This window comes from Poecile atricapillus, chromosome 1, assembly GCF_030490865.1.
Source record: "Poecile atricapillus isolate bPoeAtr1 chromosome 1, bPoeAtr1.hap1, whole genome shotgun sequence".
Taxonomy (NCBI): Eukaryota; Metazoa; Chordata; class Aves; order Passeriformes; family Paridae; genus Poecile; species Poecile atricapillus.
This window is the reverse complement of record NC_081249.1, coordinates 167,505,562-167,529,688: the sequence shown is the minus strand read 5'-3', so window position 1 is coordinate 167,529,688 and position 24,127 is coordinate 167,505,562. Positions and strand designations below refer to the sequence as shown.

Here is a 24,127-nt window from a genome sequence, read left to right as displayed (position 1 = left end):
ATTGTTATTTTACCTTAACAACTTATAACAACACAAACCATTTATTTTGAAACAAGAGGAAAAATATTGCACGAAATTTATGCTGTCGAATTAAGGAAATAATCTCAGTATTTACAGAAAAGACTGAGATATGTTTGCAACTTTGATCATTTGTAACATTTCAACTACATTACCGCCTCAGACCTGGTAATTGTTGCACCAATTCTACACTTCAGGCTCACTACAGAGTTGAAACACACTTTGCTTACCACTCAGGCATTTTAGACTGACACAGGAGTAGATGATTAATTCCAATTTAGAGCAACACAAAACACAGTCTACTGTACCAGTGTTCATTACATTACTTTCAGAGACATTCCTACCACAGCCTTTAAACAAAAATACCTTTGGGAAAGGTACTGTATGTTTAAATTGTTAAGGTACATCTACTAAAATTCCTAGCTTTTAAAAAACTGTTGAATCCACAGTACTGTGGACAAAGACAGCCATCCTTTCATAACAGGATGCAAAGGTACAATCTGAAACACTACATGAATGTTTACACAGCAGAAGACAAAATAAATCAAAACTTCTATTTTGCAATATACATGAGAATAATTTAAGCTGCTTTCCACCTTACACCAGTCATGATATTCTCACTATTTTGTTTTCAAGAATCAAGACACACAGAGTAGGGCTGCCGCAGCTCATAATCTTTTTCATATATAAATTATCATTGCATAAGGGAAGTGTACAGAAAACATAAAATCCCAAATACACACAAAGCAAAATAGCTTAAAAAATTATGCATTTCCTCTGAAAAAAAAAAAATCTATCATCATGCAAGTCTACAACTCTTCAAAGAAGATGTGCGGAAGCAGGGATTACTACAACCTGGCAAAAACACTATCAGCATTATCAGTCTACAAAAGTAACATTAAAGGACCAACATTAAAGAAAAAGACCACAGACCACAAAGATGCAGGAAGTACATTTTAAGATCTAGCACTGTTCCACAGAGGCAAATAATCTAAGCCTGTAATTAATACAGTACTGTATGCATGAATTTTGAGAAAAAGTCAAGTTACATCTATCAGTTTCTTTCTTTGACAAGGCTCTACAATGAAGGGGCAATGCTGCTTGTAAACAAAAGAAACTACACAAGGATGGTATCTGTTCTGATCCCCAAATCTAAGGTTCATCCCGGAATGTATTTTGGAATAATCTTCCTAACAGCACTCTTAGAATCACAATATTGACGACTCCATGTAAAATATTTCCATACCTTGCTTTCACTGATTTCCCGTATCCACTCCTTTACCAAGTTATTTAATTTTCCCAAAATTAGAATCCTATTAATAAAAAAGCAGAATGACAGGTCACAAATTTAGACAAAACTAGTAGAATTTTTTAAAGACTGTGATCATCATTACACACTAAGTCAAGAACAGTAACATTACAGATATAATTATAGATCTTGTTATATATACATATACACTGAAAGAAAGTTACTCCTACAACATTCCCACTATTTTTCGCCCCTAAGAGACATTCAAGAGGTTTAAGCTCCAAAAAACGAAAGCATGAAAGGCATACACACATGAATTCAACTAATTTTTAAAATAAAACTTTAATTCATATAACACATGCATCTAAAAGAATAGTGATAAGCAGTACTGAGAGTAAAAAAAAAACCTCCAGAAAGCTTAATAAGGGAAAAAAAAGTATAAGGTCCATTACAATAAAGTAGGGATGAAGGGGATAATGGCAGACCAGCCATTTAAAGACCTGAAATTTAAAGACCATTTTAACTCATCTTTGTGTTTTGAGGTATTACTCTTAATTGAGAAAAATTAAGCTTACAATTCCACTAGGCTTTTAAGAACGCATTTGAAAGAACACAAACACACTTTGCTCTTCAATATTCACACATGAACCTCATGACAGGACACAAAATGGAGTATTTACTCACCTGCGTTGCAGCTCTTCTTCCTCTTCAAATACGCCATAAGGTTTTAGGGTTTCGATTAATTTCTGGGTAAGCATGCAGTCAAACTCCTTGGGGGCAGCTAAACTGATAGGTGAGGTAATGCCATAATGCTTCTGTAGTTGCTGTGTTTGTGATCCCTGGGTTGTAACGGGACTAATAAAGGCAATTAGATAAAGTTACTGACAGAAACAGAACAAAAACAATTTTTTTTTTTTTTTTCTCATCTGAGTAGCAGACAAGACAGACATACTAAGAGAAAAAAAAAAGTTAAGCCTAGTGTTAGCATTTTCATCCCAAATCACTGCGTTAAATCTGTCCTATTAAGGACACTAACTGAATTACCTTTCACCAACTCTTAATATGCATTAACTTTCTGGCCCTAAACTATTTTTTTCATTCTACTAGGGCAAAAGCTATATCAGTTTGGGCTCCTTCACTTTCATAAAGTCTAAAGTAAAGACTGCCCTTCATGTCAAAAAGTCAAGCTGATAGCAAAAATCAAAGTCCCACTCTTGGCAGGCATAACATTTCTTGGTATGCTGCTGCAGTATCAGTCCTTCGTGTTTATACCTATCATATACTATTTCTATCATACAAAATGAGAAATATTTTTATAAAGCTATCTATCACATGTGGAAAAACTACAACATTACTTCAATTTTACTTCCATTATTTGTCATCATCATCTCCTCAAGACTTCATTCCTCATTTCCACAAGCACTTAAAAAAAACCCACATTAATTGAATATTGACTAGAAACAACAAAACATGATATAGTTTTCCACAAGTTAAACCCATTTTATAACAAATCTAAGTACTATCATCTAAGTACTATCATAGTATCATTGTACTATCATACAATCAAGAACTTAGTCACAATGCAAGCTTAAGCACATCTGTCCCTTTGCTCATCAGCAAAATAAATAAATAAATAAATAAATAAATAAATGGCACACCTGGAAAAATATATTTAAAAGTGTACATTTAAAAAACAGACCTTCAAGTAACTGTGGGGACTGGGGTATATGTGAAAATTATTTTCTACTGTTTTCTTGTTTCCTTTAGCTATGAGATTTTAATCCACTAATGAAGAATCTGGTAGCAGTTGAACAGATCATATAGATTCTTAGGACTTGAGGTGTCAACAAAAACATTGTTTTTTAAAAGGCTGTTCAGACTAATAACATAAAATAGTAATTCAAATTAAGGACAAAGGAAGGCCCTACAACACTTTTTCTTCTCTTAAAAAACAACTTTCGGAATGTCAACACGAATAGGAGTTTCAGCCACTTAACTGCCTCTACCAAAAGCAGCCAGAAAACAAAAAGTGTCAGTATATAAACATCCTTGGAATATTTTAACTTATACCACAAAGCAAGTTGTTTGAACTACATTTTCTCCCCTTTTGCTAACTGTTAATTTGGGAAAAAAAAATAAAAATAAAGATTTTAAATTTAAGATTTTTCAGTTTACTTTTGCAGGTTTTTTAAAGTAGCAATACAAAACAATATTTTAGCTTTGTATAAAAATTTCCTGATAGACTAACTTTTGCCCATAGCAAGAAACTGAATCCAATTCAACAGATATTAGACTTCATTAAAAGGGCTGGAAAAACACAACCTGGCAGATGCTGTTACTAGATTTCAAAAAAGACTCAATGCCACTGAAATCCAGATTCTGCTGAGCTAATTCCTGAAGACAGCAATGCTGACAGAGGCCTCTGCATTCCCCCTACTTGTAAAGGCCATGATTTACAAATTCAAGAACTAACAACTTAAACATAATCCTTTATGTTGTTTATAAAATCCCAGTACATAAACCCCAGCCAAACATCAGATCTCTTCCCCCGTCTGGTTTACACACAGCCCTGGCAGTGCAATGAGCAGCTCTGCCTTCAAAGCACCACACTGCAATGATTGAAACCAGTGCTCCTCCAACCCCTACAGGGCAACCAGAGCACAGCCACAGCCAAAACAAGCTCTGAAACTGCTCATTGAAACAACAGCTTCAAACAACCAATTAAATCGGTCACCAGATATACATCTGAGGGAATTGTTACATAAAGCCAGCTACAGCTCTTATATTTACTTTTAAAATAATGAAATAACTATGTTATCAACAGAACAGGACTTCCCCAATACAAGTGTTCCATCTCTTTTTGAGAGTTGATTTGAGTTAGTAAGTACCCTTTCACTGGGTTAGTGTGTAACGATTCTCAGAACAGCTGCCCTCAAGACTTCACAGTCGCAGAAGACAGTTCACATATATTAACACTGAAGAAAATATAGGTAATTTCCAGATAGAAATATTTAAATTGAAGCTCTGCCATTTGCACCTACTAAATTAACTCTAGTCTAAGGTTTCTGCAGCTCAACAAAGAATATGAAAAAAAATCCTTTGGAAAATTAAAGAAAAAATGCTATGGCAAGAAGGTTTGTTAAACTTAATGAAGGTCAGATTAAAGTAACTTACTCTGTTCACCTATTCATTTAAAAGGCAGCATGAAAGTTAATATAAACAAACAAGGAAAGCTATATCCTCTCCCTGCCTCCTACCTCCCATAAAACAAAGAAACACCAGAGAAAGCATTTGCTACCTAACTTTTAATGTAGAAGTAAATTATCTCTGAGAAAAAACTTCTGGTGCTCATTAGCCCAACTATAATGCTGTATTTATACACCACATTTTAGCCAGAAAATGCTAGTGATAAATGCTCCTATACTTCTACGTTTTTCCTAAAACCATGAAGATCATACTGACATTCCAGTATCTTCCCTTAGTCACATGTGGGCATTTTTATTTGTGACATGTGCAGAGAAGAGCTTAAACTACCAAATTTATTCAAAAAGAAAGATGAAAAGCCAGGGAAATATCTAAACTTCTACCCAAACGGATTAGGGACTGGTCTTGTTGGGGAGTCAACACCTTGATGGTATGACACATCTGGTATTCACTAAGTTAAACATTAACAAAAAGCAAAGTATTAAACAGCAACTGGAAGTTCCATCTCAGCTACTCGCTCTTAACAACAGCAGAGACAGATTTGGCAGATCATATCTGGGTCTGACAGCTGAAAGCCTGAAAGCATGTTTAGGGCTTGTTGGGTTTTTTAGTTTTTGCTTTGGTTCTTTTGTGTGTGTGGCTTTTTTTTTCTTTTTGGGGGGATGGTGTTTGTTTTTTAATAAAAAGAAAAGAAACAAAATACCCAAATAAACAAAAAAAAACCACCCTCAAAATAAAGAATAAAACAAAAACCCTAAGCTTTGCTTTTCAAGATCACAAAGAAAATTAAGATACTGTTTGAGACTTTTGGGTTTGTTTCTCGTAAACCTTATATGAAGATCATATATGAAGATCATTCTATCACTCTGATATGACCATGAGCTATCTGTCAATTGTACAAATACAAAACAAAGTTACAGAAAATTATGCAGAGTTAAATTTGACATGCTATTGTTGCAGCTCTGGTTCAACCTGAATTTTTGAATAACATATACCGACAATTTACCATGTGCAAATTGGGCAACAGCTACAGTAGAATTACTCTAGAGTGTTATGATTCAGTATTTCATATTCAAATACTTATTTAATTAGTGAGAAATGCACATCCTTTTATAAATATATTTATTATATATATTATTTCTATATTTTTATATTTTACATACAAAAACACAGACACACAGCTCTAGTTTGTGCTAACCTGAAGGTAGTGCAGCCAAACAACTTTGTCTTCAGAGCCTTACGTTTTGGTAGGAAGTATCTTTTTATACTGTTACCAGTAACTACCAAACTAAAAGAACAGACCTTGGCTATATGGTTACTGCTAAACCCCATTTTAAACAGAGAGCAGAAGTGGAAGAAAAAATAACCCAAATAAAACTTGTTGGAAGCTTTACAGTTTCCAGAGCACACACCTCTAAATTCTTTTATATGGAAATGACTAAATGTTGTTTTAAGGTAGAGGAGGGATTATAATGCATCTTTTGAAGATCAGGTGATAGCCTGAACACTTCTATTTAAACTGAACATAGAGCAAATACAGCTATACCTATGTAACACTGTCCCATATATAACTAAGACCTGGATACTAATTCCAAGTTCTGTATTATTGTTTGCTTCTACAACACTAGAACCTTTCTCCATCCTCAGAAAAATCAACAATCCTGTTATAAACTTCTTTTTCAGAATGCTTTGTATTTAAACTACCCACACAAATCCTATCCCCACACAAAATGCTGTCTTTCTAAACATTTGTTCCTCTTCTCTCCCACTATTCTATGTCCATTCTAATAGTATTTTTTAGTGCTATTTGTGTTAAGATTGTACATTTTTTGTCACAAACAAAATACAGTTGCCATCAGCACCACACTGTCTAAATATCATGCTACTGAAATTTAGGAAACTTCACAAAAGTAAAAGACAATACAACTGAAATATTAAAAATACATAGCATAATACTGAACAAATCATAACTATTTAAATCCCCCTAAGTTTCAAACTCATCTAGATACTGAGACAAAATACACAACTTAAGGATTCTCAATGATTATCCTCACTTCTCTATTTGACTCTACTGATTATCTCAGCAAAATTTACTCCTTCCTATTTGTTGATGTAAGACACCCAACTCATATTCCTGAAACAATACTGGTCATCACACCATCTGGTTAACCAGCTGGAGATGAATTCATGGAACTCAAGCTCCACTGTGTCCAGATTCAGAGAAACTCTGTTGAGGGGGTTTTGCTTCTTTTTACGTTTCCTTCCACAATGAGTGACTGGCAATTTAGACTCAAGATTCTAGCTTAACCTTATCGCCATTACTCCACGTGAAGTTTCAAAAATCTAGGCAGGAAACATCAATGAAGTCTACACAAATCAGTTACTGGGGAACATATGTCTTAAATGGATAAGACAATACAGCTGTCCCTCCTCAACGAAAAGTTTCGATATCTAGCAGAATATCACTGGACCATTCAGGCATGAATTAAGTCTTCAACTGTCAGTATGAGGTGTTCATGATACAGAAAACTGATTTGAAGAAAGGTGTTGGAGCACCAGCAGGCAACAGGGCAACAGAAGAGGCTCCCCTACAGCAAAAGGGAGATCATTCATACACATTCCTTGGACACTTTCCTGTGCTCTTCGGCTCTTCTGTTCACACAGAAAAATAGGGAAGGTAGTATGTGCAAATAAAAACCCATCCACAATAGTCTTGAGAAGTTTCTCAAGTAAAATGCTAATGAACTGCACAGGCAGCAGTGGAACCAAAAATTATGTTTACTGCTACGCGGGAGACAAAAAACTTGAGAGCAATTGAAGAAATTCAGTAAGGCTGAATCAAAAGATAACAAGGACTATAAACTGAGAACTAGGAATCCCACAAAGAGTTTCTGTTAAGAGATTAATTTGTCTCAGAGGTGAAATCTGCTAAGCCCAAAATAACTGGGTTTCCAGTACCTTTGCAGTACTCTCTATGCAGTACCATTATATTAACAGGTATAAACTCTGTCCTTTTTTAGAGTGATACTGAAAGACTGAAAGCTATTCCAAAACCACATATCCTTGCCATCCAACAAATTAATTCTCTGCACAGATTTTTATATTAACTACTTCTCAATCAAGAAAGCTATCACTTCATATTTTGGCAACTATTCTAAAGTCAGTCCATTGCTTTGCAAAGTTAATAATTTAATTCCTTTCCTAGCAGCCTATAAAATTCTCAACTCTCTCTGCTCAGAAACACACTACTTACCCATTCCCAAACAGCACAAGCCATTTTAAACAGTGCTGTACTTCTGACACATAAGCTGACACTCTCTAATGAAAAGTGAAGAAAAGAATGACTTCCCCCATGTCTACAACAAAGTTCAGTGAAAGGAAAAATGAACAGTCTTACTTTAGAAGTGAGAATCAGCTTGACTGTCCACTGGAAAAAGTAATTCTTCATGACATTCCAAAACTCTAATACAGAAGTTACCAACAATACTTAAAATTTACAGAACTTATGGCACTTTAAAATGTTCATGTATATGATTCAATGCACTTTTCCACTTCTGGTTACAGAACAAAACAAAGCATTTCAGAAGTGTTTTGCCATGAATTCAGTAGACACGGATGTTCAGCAGCTTAGCAATGGAACAGATTCATGTTTTCTCTATGTGGAGGGTTAGAAAGCCCCAGGTTACAAGAAAAGACTAAACCATCATTCCCATAGACATAGCTCCAGCTTGACTGAGTCAGTAGCCCTTCTGTATAAACCCCAGATCCAACCAAAACACATGAATAGCTTAGTGAGCTTCATTCTTCCCTGGCATCTTATGTTTCAGATAATGCACAGGAACACTGTATACCAAACTGTGAACTGAGATATATCCTTACGACAGGGGAAGTAGTCATCTTTGTTTCTAATAAGCTTTTGTTTAAAGACTTCTTCCTTACACAGCTTCCCACATGAGAATTTTAACAAAAAGTCACATAAGTTTCTAGGATAAATTTTAATATTTAAAAAAATACTAAAGGCTTCTGTAAATGCCAGATATCAGTCAGCATCAGCAGTCTTACTACTAATGTACCATCATGTACAGAATGAATTTGCTTGGTTTTACACTTTTGTATCTTACTGTTAATAAGCACAACCACAGTTCTGGAGAACCTGGAACTCCAAGTCAAGAATAATGACAATCTCCAGTTGTATGAGAAATCAGTTTTGACAAGGCCTGTCAATTGTAAACACCAGTGGTGAAAATTAAGTTTGAATGACATATTAAAAAATCAGGGGGAAAAAAAATAATGGAAAAAAACCCACAAAAAAACCACCAAAAACAAACAAAAAAATTTGTCACCATATAAGTTTGACAATAACATAGGGTTGTTCCACTTTCATTCAAAAAGATTATTGCCCAGAAGACAGAATCAACTGGAAAGAATTATAGAGGAAAAAATCTTCCCAAGCTGCCACTTTCCTCTAATGCCAGAGGTATAATTTCACAAACTCAAAAATTAGCATTACCAGCATTTCTCTTACTGGAATTACAATACTCTCTTTAAAGTCCTGACTGGATGATACCAAGTCAGGAATGTCAAACATACAAATGACAGAACAAATGCATAAACTGAGAAAGCTTCCTTTTTGCTAATTACAATAAATCTTCTGTACTAGTTGTCAAGTAATGTTTATACTGAAAATAGCAATAACTTGGTGCCATTGTATCTATGTTCTGTTATTTAAGTGCTTCTAGTTAAAATATAAAAGATACCTACATCAAGATAAATTATCAAATCATTCCAAACTTTTCACAGTTGAAGATAGCTATTATTACAACTCATAAAAGTAGCCCAAACTTTTTAAGTGTTGTTACTAAGCCTTTGGAATTTATATAGTCACAACACAAACTAAGAATGAAAGCAAGCAGAATAAACACCCTCCCATTTTCCTGAGGCTGAAAAGCCTAGACAACTTCAAAGCTGACTTCTGGTAACTTTTCACTGCCATAATGAACATGTACAAAACCTACCTACAAGAACATTGGCGCGTCGTTATACAAGCATTAGAACCTACTAAGCATAAGTATTTTCCTTCCTGCATTCATCCACTGGTCCTTTCCCTGCCATAAACCCTTTCAGATAAGTTTCTATCATGCTATCTACCCCATGACTAACTTTGCAGTACTTTAGACTGAATTGACAACCACAACAGACAACCTTGGCTATTCTCCACTTAAAAGTTTACATATTTAAAACCACAGTGAATAATCCCAAATTATAACAGTGAGAAGAAGAGTGTATATTTACAAATTCTTATATTTCTCCTTCAGTGAAAGAAAAAAAACCACACAAACAAAAACAAACAGACCAACTGAACAAAATATATGAACATCCCTTAGTCCGAAGTCACTTGATCACCTACACATCACTGTTTTCCTCGATTTATATAACGTAAAAAAATAATAAGATCATGAACTTCAGGAGGAGCTGCAATTTTTATCGTCTCAATCGAATTCGTAAAAACAGCAGCGATGGGAAAAGAAAGAAAAAAAAAAAAAGCGAAAAAAAAAAAAAAAAGCCGGGGTGGGGTGAAAGAAAACAGCGAACCAACTGGGATTAATAAGGTCACACTTGGTTATTCCTGACTGCCAGCGGGGTGACGGCATGGCACGTCCAGCGCAGAAGCGCCCCGGGTTCCCGGCGGCGGGCAGTGGGGGACACGGGCCTGCAGCCCGCTCTGCCGGCCGGGGGCGCTGCCGGAGCCACCGGGAGCGGGGGGTTCCAAGGGCAGCGCGCTGGGCTCAGGGCACCCACAGGAACCAGAGGCCCAGGGTCCCCTGCCCCCAGAACGGTGAAAAATTGCCCGCGTGGTCACAGAGGGAGACTTCGACGGGGCTCTTGGGGGAAAAAGCGTTTCACCCTTAGCGGCCAGGGCGAGAAAGGGACAAACACGCGGGTCTCGGCCCTTCGTGCGCCCTGACCCAGCAGTGGAGAGCGGAGGCCGCCGCACGCGTCCGCTCCGTCCCGCACGTTGTCTTTACGCGATCGCAAATGCGGCGACAACAACGCAAAAGCCACATCACCATCACCTCCGGGGCTCACGGCCATGGGGGGCGAGAAAGGCAGCTCCCGGCGGCGCGGGCAGTGGCGCCAGGGCCGCACACTGCGGCAGCGGAAGCGCCCAGGCCGAGGGGACCGCGAGGGGGAAGGGCCCGAGCCCCGGCAGGAAGAGCCCGGGCATGCGGGGAGCGCCGGGCCGAGGCCGGCACAACGCGAGCCCCGAGCGCGCCCCGCGAGCTCCCGGACTTACAACGGCATCGTCTCTCCGGCCCCTCCTCCTCCTCCTCCGCCGCCGCCGCCGCCGCCACCACCGCCGCCGCGTCGTCCCCTTCTTCCTCCTCCCCCACCGCCGCCGCCTGCGGACCGGTCACTCGTCCCGCGGAGCGGCGGGAGCCGCGACCATGGCACGGGCCGGGGCCAGGCCCCGGGAGCGGAAGGAGCGGCTGTGCCAGGCCCGGCAGCCGCCGCCGCTTCACTCGCCTCTTCCCCTCCGGCCTTCTAACATGGCGCCCGGACGCTACCACAGCAACGTCCCGGGGCGGGGGGGCCCTGACGCAGCGCGGCGAACACCCCCGCACGGCGCGCACGCTCGCCTGGCCGCGCGTGCGCAGGCGGGGGCGGGGCCGCGGGGCACGCTGGGGAATGTAGTCACAGCGGCGGCGGCAGCGGCGCCGGCCCGAGGTTTGAAAACAAAGCGCCAACGGCCGCGGGGCGGCGCGTGCGCGGGGCCGCGCGGGGCGGGGCTGGCGGGCAGGGCTGGCCCCGGCGCTCCGGGCTCGGCCCGCTGCGGGCGCGGCGGGGACTCCCTCACAGGCAGCCACGTGCGGGCCTTTGGCTACCGCGTCGGGATCGCTCTGCATCCGTGCCCTGCGCAAACCAAACGGATTCTTTTCTAAAAGTTGTTCTTGAAACATCTGCCTGGAGTAGTCTGTATAAACTTTCAGGTTATTAAAAAAATATTCACACTCTTTATAGATCAGCTCAAAACTTTATTCTTGGAAAAGTAAACGCATTACAGTAACTGGAGAAAACCTGGTTTACTCTCTCTATTTAAGTGACAAGGTTTCATCTTTATTCTGAAAAAAATTGCGCTTTCAAACTAAGAAATTTTCTAAAGCTACCAGTTACTTCATCTTCAACTGCCTCACAGGATAAATGGTAACTTGGGCTGAGAGCATATAGGACATAGAGATCACAAATATATGTGTTTCTTTAGAGTAGGAGATGATGGTTCTGAACTCCATTCCCAACTTGTCTGTGAGACTATGAAAACAGATGAAATAAGATACTCTATAAAAACACTAATATATCTTGAAGAAAAACATTTGCCATTAACACATCTAAAATTCTGATACTCAAAGTTACAGAAAAAATAGCTGTGAAATGTTTCTATATCACTATTCTTTCAGCTCTTCCACTTTTCCCCCCTCCTTTTGCACAAAGGGTCCTTGCCTTCTGTTTTGACAAAATCCTGTATTTGTTTAACACCACGTATGCAATCAATTTCAGCTCAGCACAGATATAATTCCTGTGACATCTGGATGAAGTCATCAAAATTGAGGACAGCCATGTGCTAGAAAGTCTAGATTCTTCAAGAATCTCTAAAAAATATGTTATCTAGAGTTGAACGCTGAAGATTATTAAATGAGTTCTACAGCCATGTATTTGATACCAAAGTGAAACACAGGTTTTCTGACATACCTGTGCTGGGAAACTATTTACCAGTCAGTCTTCAGTGCAGCACAAGAAGACTGTACTGCGTGACTTTTTGCCTCTTGGTTACTTGGAAGGGAAATAGGACAGAGAAACTTTTATTTCTGGATAAAGGTTTTTCTCATACTAGCTGCCTACATTCACTAAGGATTAGGAAAATAATATAGAGACATGTAAATGTATCAATCCATACATGCAGCAAGTGGAAATGTAGAAGAGTGTTAAAAACTCAGCACAAAATAGTAATAAAGTATGAGAAATAAAAATGAAGATGACATAATAAGCCTAAACAAAAATAACATCAGAAACAAAGTATTTTTATCTGAAATGTATTAGGAATTTTCTCCCTTTTTGTTTCACAATTCCTATTGCTGCTAGGATTTAAGGTTTACTCCAGTCGATATCAGGACTGTTCTTGAAGAGATATTCTGCCTATAAACAGAAGAGTTTCAAAATTACAGCTATTTTCACATCTCCAACTTTGAAATATATTCAAAATAACAAAGATATAGTGGAAAACATTGCTTTAAACAAAACTGCAGTAGATATTAAATAATCCTAAAATGTAACTTATGGTAGCAAATGTCTCTATGTCAGATAAATCTCTTTCCCCCAAATACAATCCAAAATACCATTGACCTCACTCTCCCTCTTCATTGCAGACACCCTGTTTCTATTGTGGGCAAGAGAAGGAAGTGAGCCATCTATAACAGTTTTTGTCACTCTGAATGTCTAGGGAGTACCCTAGAACCTGGTTTCTGGACCCACTGATACTGATCTTTAAAAGCTATGCAGATATTAGGGAAGATCTCATACTCCTACAGCTGCAGGTAGTTGTCACTCACCAGTAGGCAAAAAGGTCAAACTGAGAAAACATCTCTTAATGCCTGAAGTGGGATTGTAATGCCATTGCTTTCATTTCAAGTTTTTGCTTTATTAATAAAATGCTCTGTTTCAGCTTGTAAACAGCTTGGTTAGGATTTGCAGGTAGTAATAACATTTCAGCACCTGGATTCTTGTCTGAATGCAATGCTGAACCTGCTTGCAGCCAAAAGCTGAGTTGGATAACGTCCTGAGGTCATTTGCAACTGGAATTAGTCATGTCCTACAAGATTTTCTCCATCATTTATGTGTGTATTGTGAAGGGAATTACCAAAGAGCTTGCATTTATCATTATGACAATATGCTCAGTTGCATCTGAGGGGATGGGGAGAGTGATATCTGAAGTGATTCTGAAGAGTGAAAAGTTTTGAATCATTTGAAAGTAGGCATAAGTAGCTAGAATTTTTAGGCCTCAGGTTGAACTTTATCTGAACCATATGGATATGTTTTTCAGTCAAAGATGGATTACAGTGAAACCTGGCACTAACAATCTGAACATTAATAATAGAATAGACAAAGCTGCAGCTTAAACATTACTTAAAAATTAATAGCTGGAGTGGACAGCCCATAGATCATGGTATATGAACCGTAACAACCACATTATCGTAACTACCAGAACCAACCAAAAGCCCACTGAAACCAATGTGAGAGGGTATGGAGGTGACCCTTTAGCAAACTCTTTGGTAACAGACAGTAAACCAATGGAGGGCAACCAGATCTCAGACCCTCATAGAGCTCCTGGTCCCATGAGGGATGGCCTGTGAGGGATGAGGAGTCTAGATTGTAAGGGTATAATTGTCCAGGGATTTCTTTGTGTATCCTCTTTTGAGGCACCTAACTCCAGCTATCAGATATCATAATAGGTTAATTGGCACAAATCAATCTAATGGAAGTTAAAGCCCAATGTAAGAAAGTTCTTTAACTTGTAGTCCTGTATGACACAGCAGAATTGTCAGGGTACATAAGATGTGCAGAGTGCACCTACCAAGGGGAAATAGATTCTGGTAGTGATTTTTTGTCCTATTACTGTTTAACTACACTGGATACTTCTCTTGATACACAGTATCAACTGATCCCATAAAGAGTAGCTTCTGGGTTTTAATTTTCACTATAATTGCTGCTCAACAGAATTGCAGGTTCTAATCCTTAATGAGTTGCTAGCCTGAAAGTGGGGAGGAAATTTTAATCCTTTCATTAAGAGAGATTCTTTGGCTCTTGATGAGTATTCAAAAATATTTAAGAAACAAAACATAATCACCTTACCAGAAAATTGACTGGATCATCTGGCCTGATCATACAACATGCATTTATCCCTTGCATAAGTGTTGGCATGACATTCTGCATTAAATAGTTCCGTAATGGAACAGACTGGGCCTCCAAGAACTCTTGTTCTTGTCTTTTCACTTCCTCCTGCTGTTTATTCTACAAGTAATAAAGAAAAAGATAAAATAATAAATATTTTTATAGCATCTATCAAATATCATTTGGTTAAATAACAGTGCTGGTCTAGAGGGAAAAGATAATGTTAGACTCTGTGGACAGAACTTTAAAGAACAAGTTGACAAGAAAAATTATTAACTGCTTATTAAATTTAGAGCATAAAACACACAGAGGACAAAGAACTTAACATAATAGGGACTGATATAATCTCCTTACTAAAATTATTTTATTTTTCTTCCTTAATACCTAAAAGGAGGTTTATTTTCGAGTCTTCCAGCGGTCCTGTTTCCTAAAGGTATTTGGCAAAATGGTTACATTTTGAAGTGCTACACTGTAGCACTTCAAAACTTAGTGCTACTGCAAACACAGGTGGTTTATTGAGGTGTCCTTGAACTGGAGGGAAAGAAGTGTATTTTTAGTTTGTAGAGAGCTCTGGGCTTCTAAACTTTTAATTTGTTTATTGTGTTGGGCTTGATTCTCTTTGGTTTCCTTGGTTTGTTTTATTCTTATTTCATTGATGTTTTCGAGGGGCTTTGAGAGTCAAATAGATTAAAACCACAGTGAATTGCATCTGTTTCCAGCAGCCAAATTTCTTTCTGAATTCAGCTGAAATAAAATGCAATTTTCACACTCAAAAAGTAAGAGGGATGAGGAAATAAAACTGCTACAAGCTTTTCTTCTATTCAGTAGCACTTAAGTAGCATGCATACTTGCAGCAGCTTTAGCCAGATTACTTCAGGTCATTTTCTTTGTCCTCTCTTCACTCATTTTATTCAACAGTAGCCTGAATCATACATTGCTACAGCAAACAGATGATATTCTGAAGACTGTTTTTCTATACTCGAAGCATAACACAAAAGCAATAATCATACAAAATAGGTACACCCATTTTTACCTTATTCACTCAATCCAGGAGAGCTATTTAATAAATCTTGCAAGTGGTCTATGGCCACTACTCAGAGACAGCAGCTAATCTACAGTGCCAAGGGCAAATGAACAGTTGCTTAGATTTCCTGATCATCTGCTTATTTTAAAGGATAACCTTAAACACATGTTTTATTTAAACACCTACTTCAGTTTTGATTAATGCATAGTTTGCACTTTTAAAGGTAGATGGTTTGGATTGAATCTACCTAAAATGTGTTAGCTAACCTTAAGAATTTTACAGAGTACAAAATGCTGTTTAATGTTGAATGAAGCTGTAAATAATCAGAGATTAAAAACCGCTTATTTACAAGCCAGCATCAGAGGACCGGAAACACTTCTTTAAAAGTCAGTAATTTCAGCATATTATTACCCCATAAATGCGTATGGGCATTCAAATATAAGAAAAGGACTTCTCGGTGGAATGATCAGTTTGTTTTTAAATAGCTCTACAAGAAGACAATAGACCTGTCTTCTGGTGAAATGGCCTGACTTTGGGTGTGAACAGGGGCATTCTCACAGTATGCATTTCAGGTCATTTAACTAAAAATGTCCTTTTGTGTGGCAAAGTAAATAAGGAAAAAGCATCACTGCAAGTTTTCTGCGGTCAGGTAGCCTAAATACCAAGTACTTATTAGATTACTAGCAAAAAAAAAAACATCCTTCAGACTGCATCAGGTAGTCCTTATTGAACCAACTACTTAGCTCTCACACATGCTCTTGCAGGCTCAGAAATATTTCTGAAATGTAGGCTGGAAGTTTAGGTCAGTGTTGAGTTAAAAATCTAGTTTGATAATTAAGACTTAGGTGCTTAGAAGTAAACTGAGCAAAATGCAAAAGTGCTATTAGATTTGGTAAGGAAAATCTCCACTGATTATAGTAGGTATATAGAAATGGTAAAATAGAAGAGATATGGCACAGCAGCAACCAGAGTACCATAAAAGTATTTTAAAGACATGCTGATACCAAAATGCAAAATGCTATGTCTGTAATGAAAAAGACATTATATTCTGTAAGATGGGCTTCAAAATGCACTATGAAGATAGCCTAACCCAGACTTAAAGCAGGATATAAGGAATGAGAGAATTTATACTACATTTCCCAAGTATATTTATATATAACAAATTACTTGAAGCCATCTAAAACACATAAATAAAAATGTTTTCCCAAAGTGGGTTAACATACCCACTCTTCACATCTTGCCATTCTTTCTTCCCTTTCCTTAGCTTCTTTGTACTCTTGTTCAGCTTTTTCTTGAGCTTCTTTGACAAGGCGTTCCTCTGCTGCTTGACGTTCCAAAGCCTCATTTTCTTCATCTGTCAAACCATAATTCCGAGGTTCTCCAACTTCTTTGATGATCTTTGGTACAGTAAGTCTGTTCTCAGCATCTTCATATACAGCTATATCTTTTAAACAATACAAGAGAGAACCATTTCAAGCCTTTTGTCAACTATTGTCAATTATTTTGCAAGACCTAAATATATGTTGTGTTCATGTTGTTTGAATTTTAAAGTAAAAGATGTTTTCAATTGCTTATAAATGTCAAATTTTTGTTACATAGAATGAAGTTTTCTAAATCTGACTTTCTTTACCAGTTTCAGCTAAAATAGTTTGCCTTTTAAGGTAATGTAAGAAAGAAACATACTAAAATAAATTTTACAACTATTGTTGAACAATTGCAGCTTGCTCAGGTTTTGAAACACAAATAAGAAGTCAACCACCAACTCTCAGAGATGTTCCTGACAGCAATCTCAGGTCAATTTATCGAGATGCACAAAACCATCAGTTTTGTCATTCTCTCCCCACTGAATGCTACATAATAGGTTGTTAGGATGTGGCACAAGATCCAACGTTTTCACCCATACAGATTTACAAATACACAGACATTACTCTAGTCGATCTCTTACTGTGTTATATTTACAAAACAAATTTGTAGCTTCATGTAGGAACATGAAGACTGAACAAGACCTTCTCTTTCATTTTATTCCTTCTCCCATTTTAATTGCTGGAAGTTACTTGCACATTAAACTTGACAAGAAAGAAGAAAAATAAAAAATACAAATGAAGACATTCTCCAGGGCTCTCTGGTTTCTGTATGCATTCAGTGTGGAGAGGCAGAAACAGTACAGGAATGTACATAGAAAAGAGGAAAAGTGGATGTTTGAGGTAGAGAATACTGAGGTAAAGGGCTTGTCCAGAGGCATGAAATGGAAATTGTAAAAACACAGAAACGGGTAAAGAGAGCATACAGATGAAGGGAAAAAGAGGAATTTGGATATAGAAGTTAGATGAGAATCCAGTAGCCCCTCCTTCATAGTTCTTTAGGAAATTATTTTGAAAGTCATTGGCAAAACATTTTTCTCATCTCTTTCTAATCACCGACTCAGGCAGGATCAGACTCTCAAATACTAACACCATTTTTCAAAGGGTTAAAGTGTTTGTGATTTGGACCTCAAATCCAAACTCTGATCATGAATTGAAGAGGGAACCAATATAATTCTATATGATAAAACTTATTTTACAGATTCTTCTTTCAAAAAATCAGGAATTACATTCCTGAATTACTCTGAATTAAAGCAATACATTTGCTATGGCAAGCAGCCCATAATTTTTAGAATTTTAGCAGCACCTGGATATACAAATTACAATAAGAATCACTTTTCTAGCCATTTAAAGTATTTCTAAGAATGGTATCAGTGTTGAATTTGATCTTTTTCTAAGATAGCCACAGAAGAGTACAATGTACATTTTACAACAATCATAATTAACTACATTTATCCTCAAAAACTGATGTGTTTTAAATGAAAAATGAAGCTAGCACTTATGCTAGCTGAGAGGAAAGATCACTGGAGAAGGAGTTCATAAATTAAGGTCTTCAAAGGAAATTGCTGTTGTAACTTTAACGTGTCTTTTTGTATAATATCTAACATGCCTGTCACCATTCCCAATTTGCAAATGAGAAAAATGAGACACAAGATAACCAACTTGCAGTCTTCATACAGTGAGTCATCAAAGCAAAGTTGAGTTTCCAGAATCTTGAAGCCCACTCCTTTGTAGTAATCATATTTCAGACTCAGAAAAAATAATAATCATAAAAATGATACATAAAACCATATGTTACGATTTTTTTTAATTTAAGGTAGAAGAAAACTTTTATTATTTTGAAACAATATTGAACAAATCAAGCATAATTTTTAACCCCTTCTTCAGAATATAACTGAGAAAGCAGTTGGGTCTCTGATTAAATCCATTGCTACTTAATTCTGTGCATCTGAAAATCCAGCTGGGGCATCAACTAGAATGGAGGGGTATTGATTGACAGAGCTGAAGGATCCTTAGTGGAGTTTGTAACCCGTTCCTGACATTTTACAGCAGAAGCAACACACCTGCATACTTCCATGGTAACAACCAGGAACGTGAACATGGGTAAAGAGGCAGTTCTGAGACAAACAGGACCTTTAAGATGATGCTCATTTGAACATGAGAATCAATGCTAACACTCAATGTGAAAACCATCTGGAATATCACAGCTGTGATACTGCAATAATTCAAATCAGTAGGCAAATGAGTTTCTGTATTTGGAATGAGCTACAGTTAAAGAATCATCTTTTGGCATAATTCTTTGACAGTGCCTCTACTTGCATATCTAGAAGTGTATAAGCTAAGAATATGACCAATTGATGGCATCAGATCTTAATATTTACCATTTCATACATTTGCTTTCTGCAGTAGAATTTCCTCAATTCTAAAATAATTCTACTATCTCACTATTTTTTTCCCACTACTACACTTTTTAAAAGTGTATCTTATTATTTTCTAAATAATCTCCATAACTGACAATAAATAAAAAAACCTTAGAAACTCAGTTATGGCTAAGGGGGTTGAACAATTATCTTTTCATCATTCATCTCAAATAGACATTCCAAATATCAGCAGTTTTAGTTGCAGAGGTCTCACCCTTCTTTCTTTCCTCTCCTCTCCCCTCAAAGACCCACCTTTTCATTAGAATACTGTCACTCTGATCTCACTGGCACTGAATAATCAGATTATAGTTATTTTCTCAAGATTTCCCAGTGATCACAATTTTCTAGATATTATGTAGGGAAGGAAAGTATCCTCACATACAGGTGTAGTGCAAAACAGATTCAGTCACAGCCTTCCACTTTTAATTTCTAATAATCTTCTTAAATGCTTCTAAATTTACAGATTACACACATACTGTCATGGTGTTGCAAAATGTAAAAATTTTCTTGAGAAATTATATTCTTTGATGTTTCATCTTTGTAAATTTTCAAGCTTGATCAACAAGAAGGTGGATTTAACCCATGAAACAGACAGAAAGCTCTAAATGATGTCCAGGTGTTAGAAAAACAAATTACTTTTTGGTAGAATTACCTCGTTAATGTTTAGTCCTGGAGAAGACTCAATGGTCTCAGACCAATGGGCCGCTAACAAAGCTCAGGAAGAAGGGTGTACCACTGACAGGACACAAAGAGTGCAGAATTTACAAGCTATAAGGACATTTGGCAGAATGCCCAAGAGAATGAAGAAACTAATAAAGTCAACTCAGAAATTGTGCTGAAATCACCTCCAGCTGGGTAAAAGTAAATGCCAGCAGTGAAGAACTCACAACCATAGACTCAAGGACCACCAACAGAAGAAACCCACTGACCCAAAAGAAGGAAACACTGAGCATGGGAAGCAAGAGAATAATTATCCAGTAGAAGATTGAATACTAATTAATAAGAGAACTGTAATATTTAGCCAATAAACACTAATCCCTTTGTTTGGTAAAATGTAGAAATAGTGAAAAGTTTTGATAGTAAGGGTGTTTGATTTGTGACGTACCACCAAGCACAGAGGTTAGCGCAACTCTGAAATAAACAGTCAATGCACCTTTTCAGGGTGTAATTATTAGCTTGTTGCCCACCAGGTAACAAATCTGATTTTTATGGACAACAATAGCATCTAACAATAAGTCTAAACAAATAAATATGAAGAACCATGTTTATGTCCATTAAAATGTACGCTTGCACCTATCTAAAAAAGTGCCAGTGTAGAGATCTGTAACCTAAGTCATAAAATTATTTTAATAATTAACTTTACAAAAATGAAAAACTAACACTCATAGTTTTACAAACAGGTTAACTGTAAAAGAACATTTTTTGCAGGTATATAATTAAATGCTTGTTGTATATGTATTCTGCAATGTTAATAAAAATATTATTTATATATAGAAAATTTGTAAGAACAAAAATTTTTTATTCATGTTATATCTACTAATTTTATTATTCCATACCAATAAACTGAGGATGTATTTCAAGTTCATCAAAATAGTTGAGAACTGTCGTATCATCGGTATTTAACTTGCGGAAGTGTTTCAGACTTTGCAGGAACTGGTCCTCAGTATAATGCGTTCCAGCAACTTCGATCTCTGGCAGGTTTATTATTCTGTTTATAAGGAAGTCATCAGGTGCGGTCAAAGAAAAAATAAATTCTGTGAAGAAGAACATGTTGTTTGAATATATACAAAATTTCCAATGGAATCAAGCAAAAACAGCAGGATAAAGCAATTTTGACATAGATGAAAACCACTCTATTTTAATTCCCAGCATAACCAATGCATTACAATTTTATCCATTAAGCTTCTGTAATCATAAGAAGAATATTTTATAAGAATAAAAATTCAGCCACTACTGCTGTTATCAGCCAACAGTTGATGGCATTTTCACAAAAAAACACAAACAAACAAACAACCCAGAAACTGCACCAAACCCTTCCTTTTGATTAAGGAAAACTTTGACAAAAAGTTGGTCAAGCATTGGAACAGGCTGTCTGGAGAAGTGATTGAGTCACCATGCCTGGAGGTATTTAAGACTTCTGGGGATGTGGCACTTAAGGACATGGTTTAATGGTGAACTTGGAAGTGCTGGGTTAACAGTTTGTCTTGATGCTCTTACTGGTCTTTTCCAACCTAAATGATTCTATGATTAATTATTCACTTTTAAATACAAGGGCAGCAGCATTACATGAAATAGATTTTTTTTTTTTAAGTTAAATTAAATAGGAAGAGATGGAGTAATATTTTAGACTTCTTGTTGGTGGCAGCAATATTTCCTCAGTTTATTTAATTAGAAAATAAAACTCCTCAGTTTATTTAAAAAGAAATCTATCAAACTTACCAGGTATAATTATTTCATTAAATTTAGGCATTATGCCTTTTGCTTCTTCCTCCTCTTCTGCTTCATCGTCTTCTTCTAAAACAAAAGTAAGAAATTATTGACATTTTCATTTGAAGCAATAATATCACTATATTTGCTAAAAATGTGCCCAGTAAAACACAGGTTTGCCAACATCCAAATGATACTAAGAATTGGAAATTAATCTAATCTTGACACCAGTTTAGAGAATTCAGTAGGTGATTCATGTAGCCAGGCACCACAGAATTGTACCTTGGGACACTAGTAGTTGTTTTCCTATACCACAGACATGTGTACATGCACACACAATTTTTTAATACGTCCAGTCTTAAAACTGCTGTCTTATCTTTGGCCCCTCTTCCTGCCTAATAAATTATTCTGCAAAAAATAGAGACAAGGCTCAGAACAGCAAGCAGAAATATTTTACAACTCTATGGTCAAAATTTTTTTTGCCACTAAGAGTCTGCTGTTACGAATAGCCAGTAAAACCACCTATAGAGTATCAGTTGAGCATGACCATTTGCAGAACAGCTAAGCTGAACAAGATTGTTTTTTCTGTACCTTCAAACCCCAGTTGTAATTTAAACATGAAGATGATTCTTGGTCTTAATATATAGACAGTGCTTGCTCACAATTTGAAATGTTTGTTGCAGAGCTTCTCTGAAGTCATATCTACTGTAGCTCATCTAATAAATACACTCTAATTTGGCTCAAAAAATATGTATTGGTGCACTGGCTGGGTGCCCTCATTAAGTAGCCCTTAAACATTATGAAGAAATTCTACTGTAGAGCTGGCTTAAGTAGACCCACACTGGACAAGAAAGCATCCTCCATGTTTGTGCATTTACTTTTTACTATAGTCTAAAAATTATCTTGTGCATAAATGTAATAAGGTACATTTCAATCCTTCTTACATTATAGTAATCACAATCACAAAACTTTGTTTTGTATCTTGCACTGCAGTCATTACAGTGCTGATGCACTCCAGTAGTATGGCTCTGAGAACAATGATGGTAATTACAACACCAGCAGCAATAAAAACAAAAGCAGTAACAAAACCAAACCAAGCAGTACCTACCTTTAAAAAGATCCGTTGCCTGCTCATAGGTCTCTGGGAACCCATCTAAAACATATCCTTGATTCCTACAAGGCATAGACATGAGCTTGTCCTTCATAATTTTAATAAGATACTCATCACCTAGTTGGCCTAAGACAAAGAAGGTTAATAGGTACCTAGCTTAAAGAAACAAGAGATCTGAAATTATTTTACTAACATTTAATACATTTTAATACATTTTTCTTCTACTTAGACCCTAAAAAGTTAAATATTTTGAGCTACTATTTGTATATTAAGGTGAAGATATAAAATAAAATTACCTTTGTGTTTACAAGGATATTATTTAATGATCTAAACATGAAGTTAGTTTTATTTGAATAATACAATCAGATTTTAATAGAAGCAGTAAAGAAATACTTATAGAAAAAAAACACAAGAAAGCAATAATTTTCTATTTTCATTTTACAGTAAGACTTAGAGTCTTGCAAAAAGATGTGAGGTAGGATCTACAAGTTTCATTTTCAGACAGGTGGAGATATGAATTGGTTTATTTACTTGTCCTACATTGTTGAGAAAATATGTAGGAGGAAAAAGGTTTGACTTGATTTTTTGTCCTTTTGCAAATATTAACTGCAGTTTCCTACTTTATTTTGCATTGGCTATTAGAAGTCAGATATTTCTAAACTGTTTTAAAAGTATGTAACTATTTTAAAAGGCATTGTTATTTTAAACAACACATCAAATCATGCAGAAGAGGTGCTGCCATAGATCTCATTACAGAAGCTTCCAGGTGTGTAAGAAATTCATTTCTTTGCAGATACCCAAGATCCAAATCAGTTAAACCCTTAGAAGGAGATTGCATTTTTAAGGGGGATCACTTTATATCCATCTTGGGTTGCAATGCAAGATGTAACCAAAAGTACTTATTCTATTACCATCTCTTAAGATGAGGTGTGGCAGTGTTCTTTATATCTTCCATGACCCACTCTCCCTCCAGGGGGATGTCTTCTGTTAATGGGCCATTGAGTCTCACTACTTGACTGATAAAATTACATCATCCCATTGTGAGGTGCTCCAGCGAGGGGAAGGAGCCAAGCATTCTTGCCCGGATAGAAATTGACACTTGGAACAATGCAGTCAGCCTTTCTCCACCGGATTCCCAGAGAAAGACTGGACCCATCTACACCACCAATGGACCTTCAGAAGAAAACTACACCCTTCTACAGGATCATTGCTTCAACAGAACCATATTTGTCTCTGCAGGAGGACTACACCACCACTTAATCAGTCTGCTACCAACACCCTGACCAACAGGGAGTCAGGTTATATTCTGACTCAGTGTTTTGTTTTTTTACTACTTCATTTTTATTTTAATATTTCTAGTAAACAACTGTT

The 24,127-nt window shown here is 36.9% G+C and overlaps 2 protein-coding genes across 10 annotated transcripts in view; both read right to left on the bottom strand.

The window, feature by feature from the left end:
* PAPOLA (poly(A) polymerase alpha) overlaps nt 1-10,902 on the bottom strand; it is a 43,622-nt gene extending 32,720 nt beyond the window's left edge. For 4 of the 9 annotated variants that reach the window (XM_058833296.1, XM_058833305.1, XM_058833313.1 and 1 more), the window contains exons 1-3: nt 10,767-10,902; nt 1,952-2,122; nt 1,265-1,331 (exon numbers count right to left, since the gene is read on the bottom strand). In XM_058833296.1, coding sequence (XP_058689279.1) covers nt 1,265-1,331; nt 1,952-2,122; nt 10,767-10,774 — 246 coding nt within the window. In that variant the 5' untranslated portion in view covers nt 10,775-10,902. The other 5 variants (XM_058833284.1, XM_058833293.1, XM_058833264.1 and 2 more) reach the window with 3 other exon arrangements.
* Nucleotides 10,903-12,574: 1,672 nt separating this feature from the next.
* Nucleotides 12,575-24,127, bottom strand: part of AK7 (adenylate kinase 7) — a 28,431-nt gene continuing 16,878 nt past the window's right edge. The window contains exons 13-18 of the mRNA XM_058848985.1: nt 22,754-22,882; nt 21,658-21,729; nt 20,775-20,972; nt 16,661-16,881; nt 14,375-14,533; nt 12,575-12,661 (exon numbers count right to left, since the gene is read on the bottom strand). Coding sequence (XP_058704968.1) covers nt 12,611-12,661; nt 14,375-14,533; nt 16,661-16,881; nt 20,775-20,972; nt 21,658-21,729; nt 22,754-22,882 — 830 coding nt within the window. The 3' untranslated portion in view covers nt 12,575-12,610. The remainder of the gene's footprint in view (nt 12,662-14,374; nt 14,534-16,660; nt 16,882-20,774; nt 20,973-21,657; nt 21,730-22,753; nt 22,883-24,127) is intronic.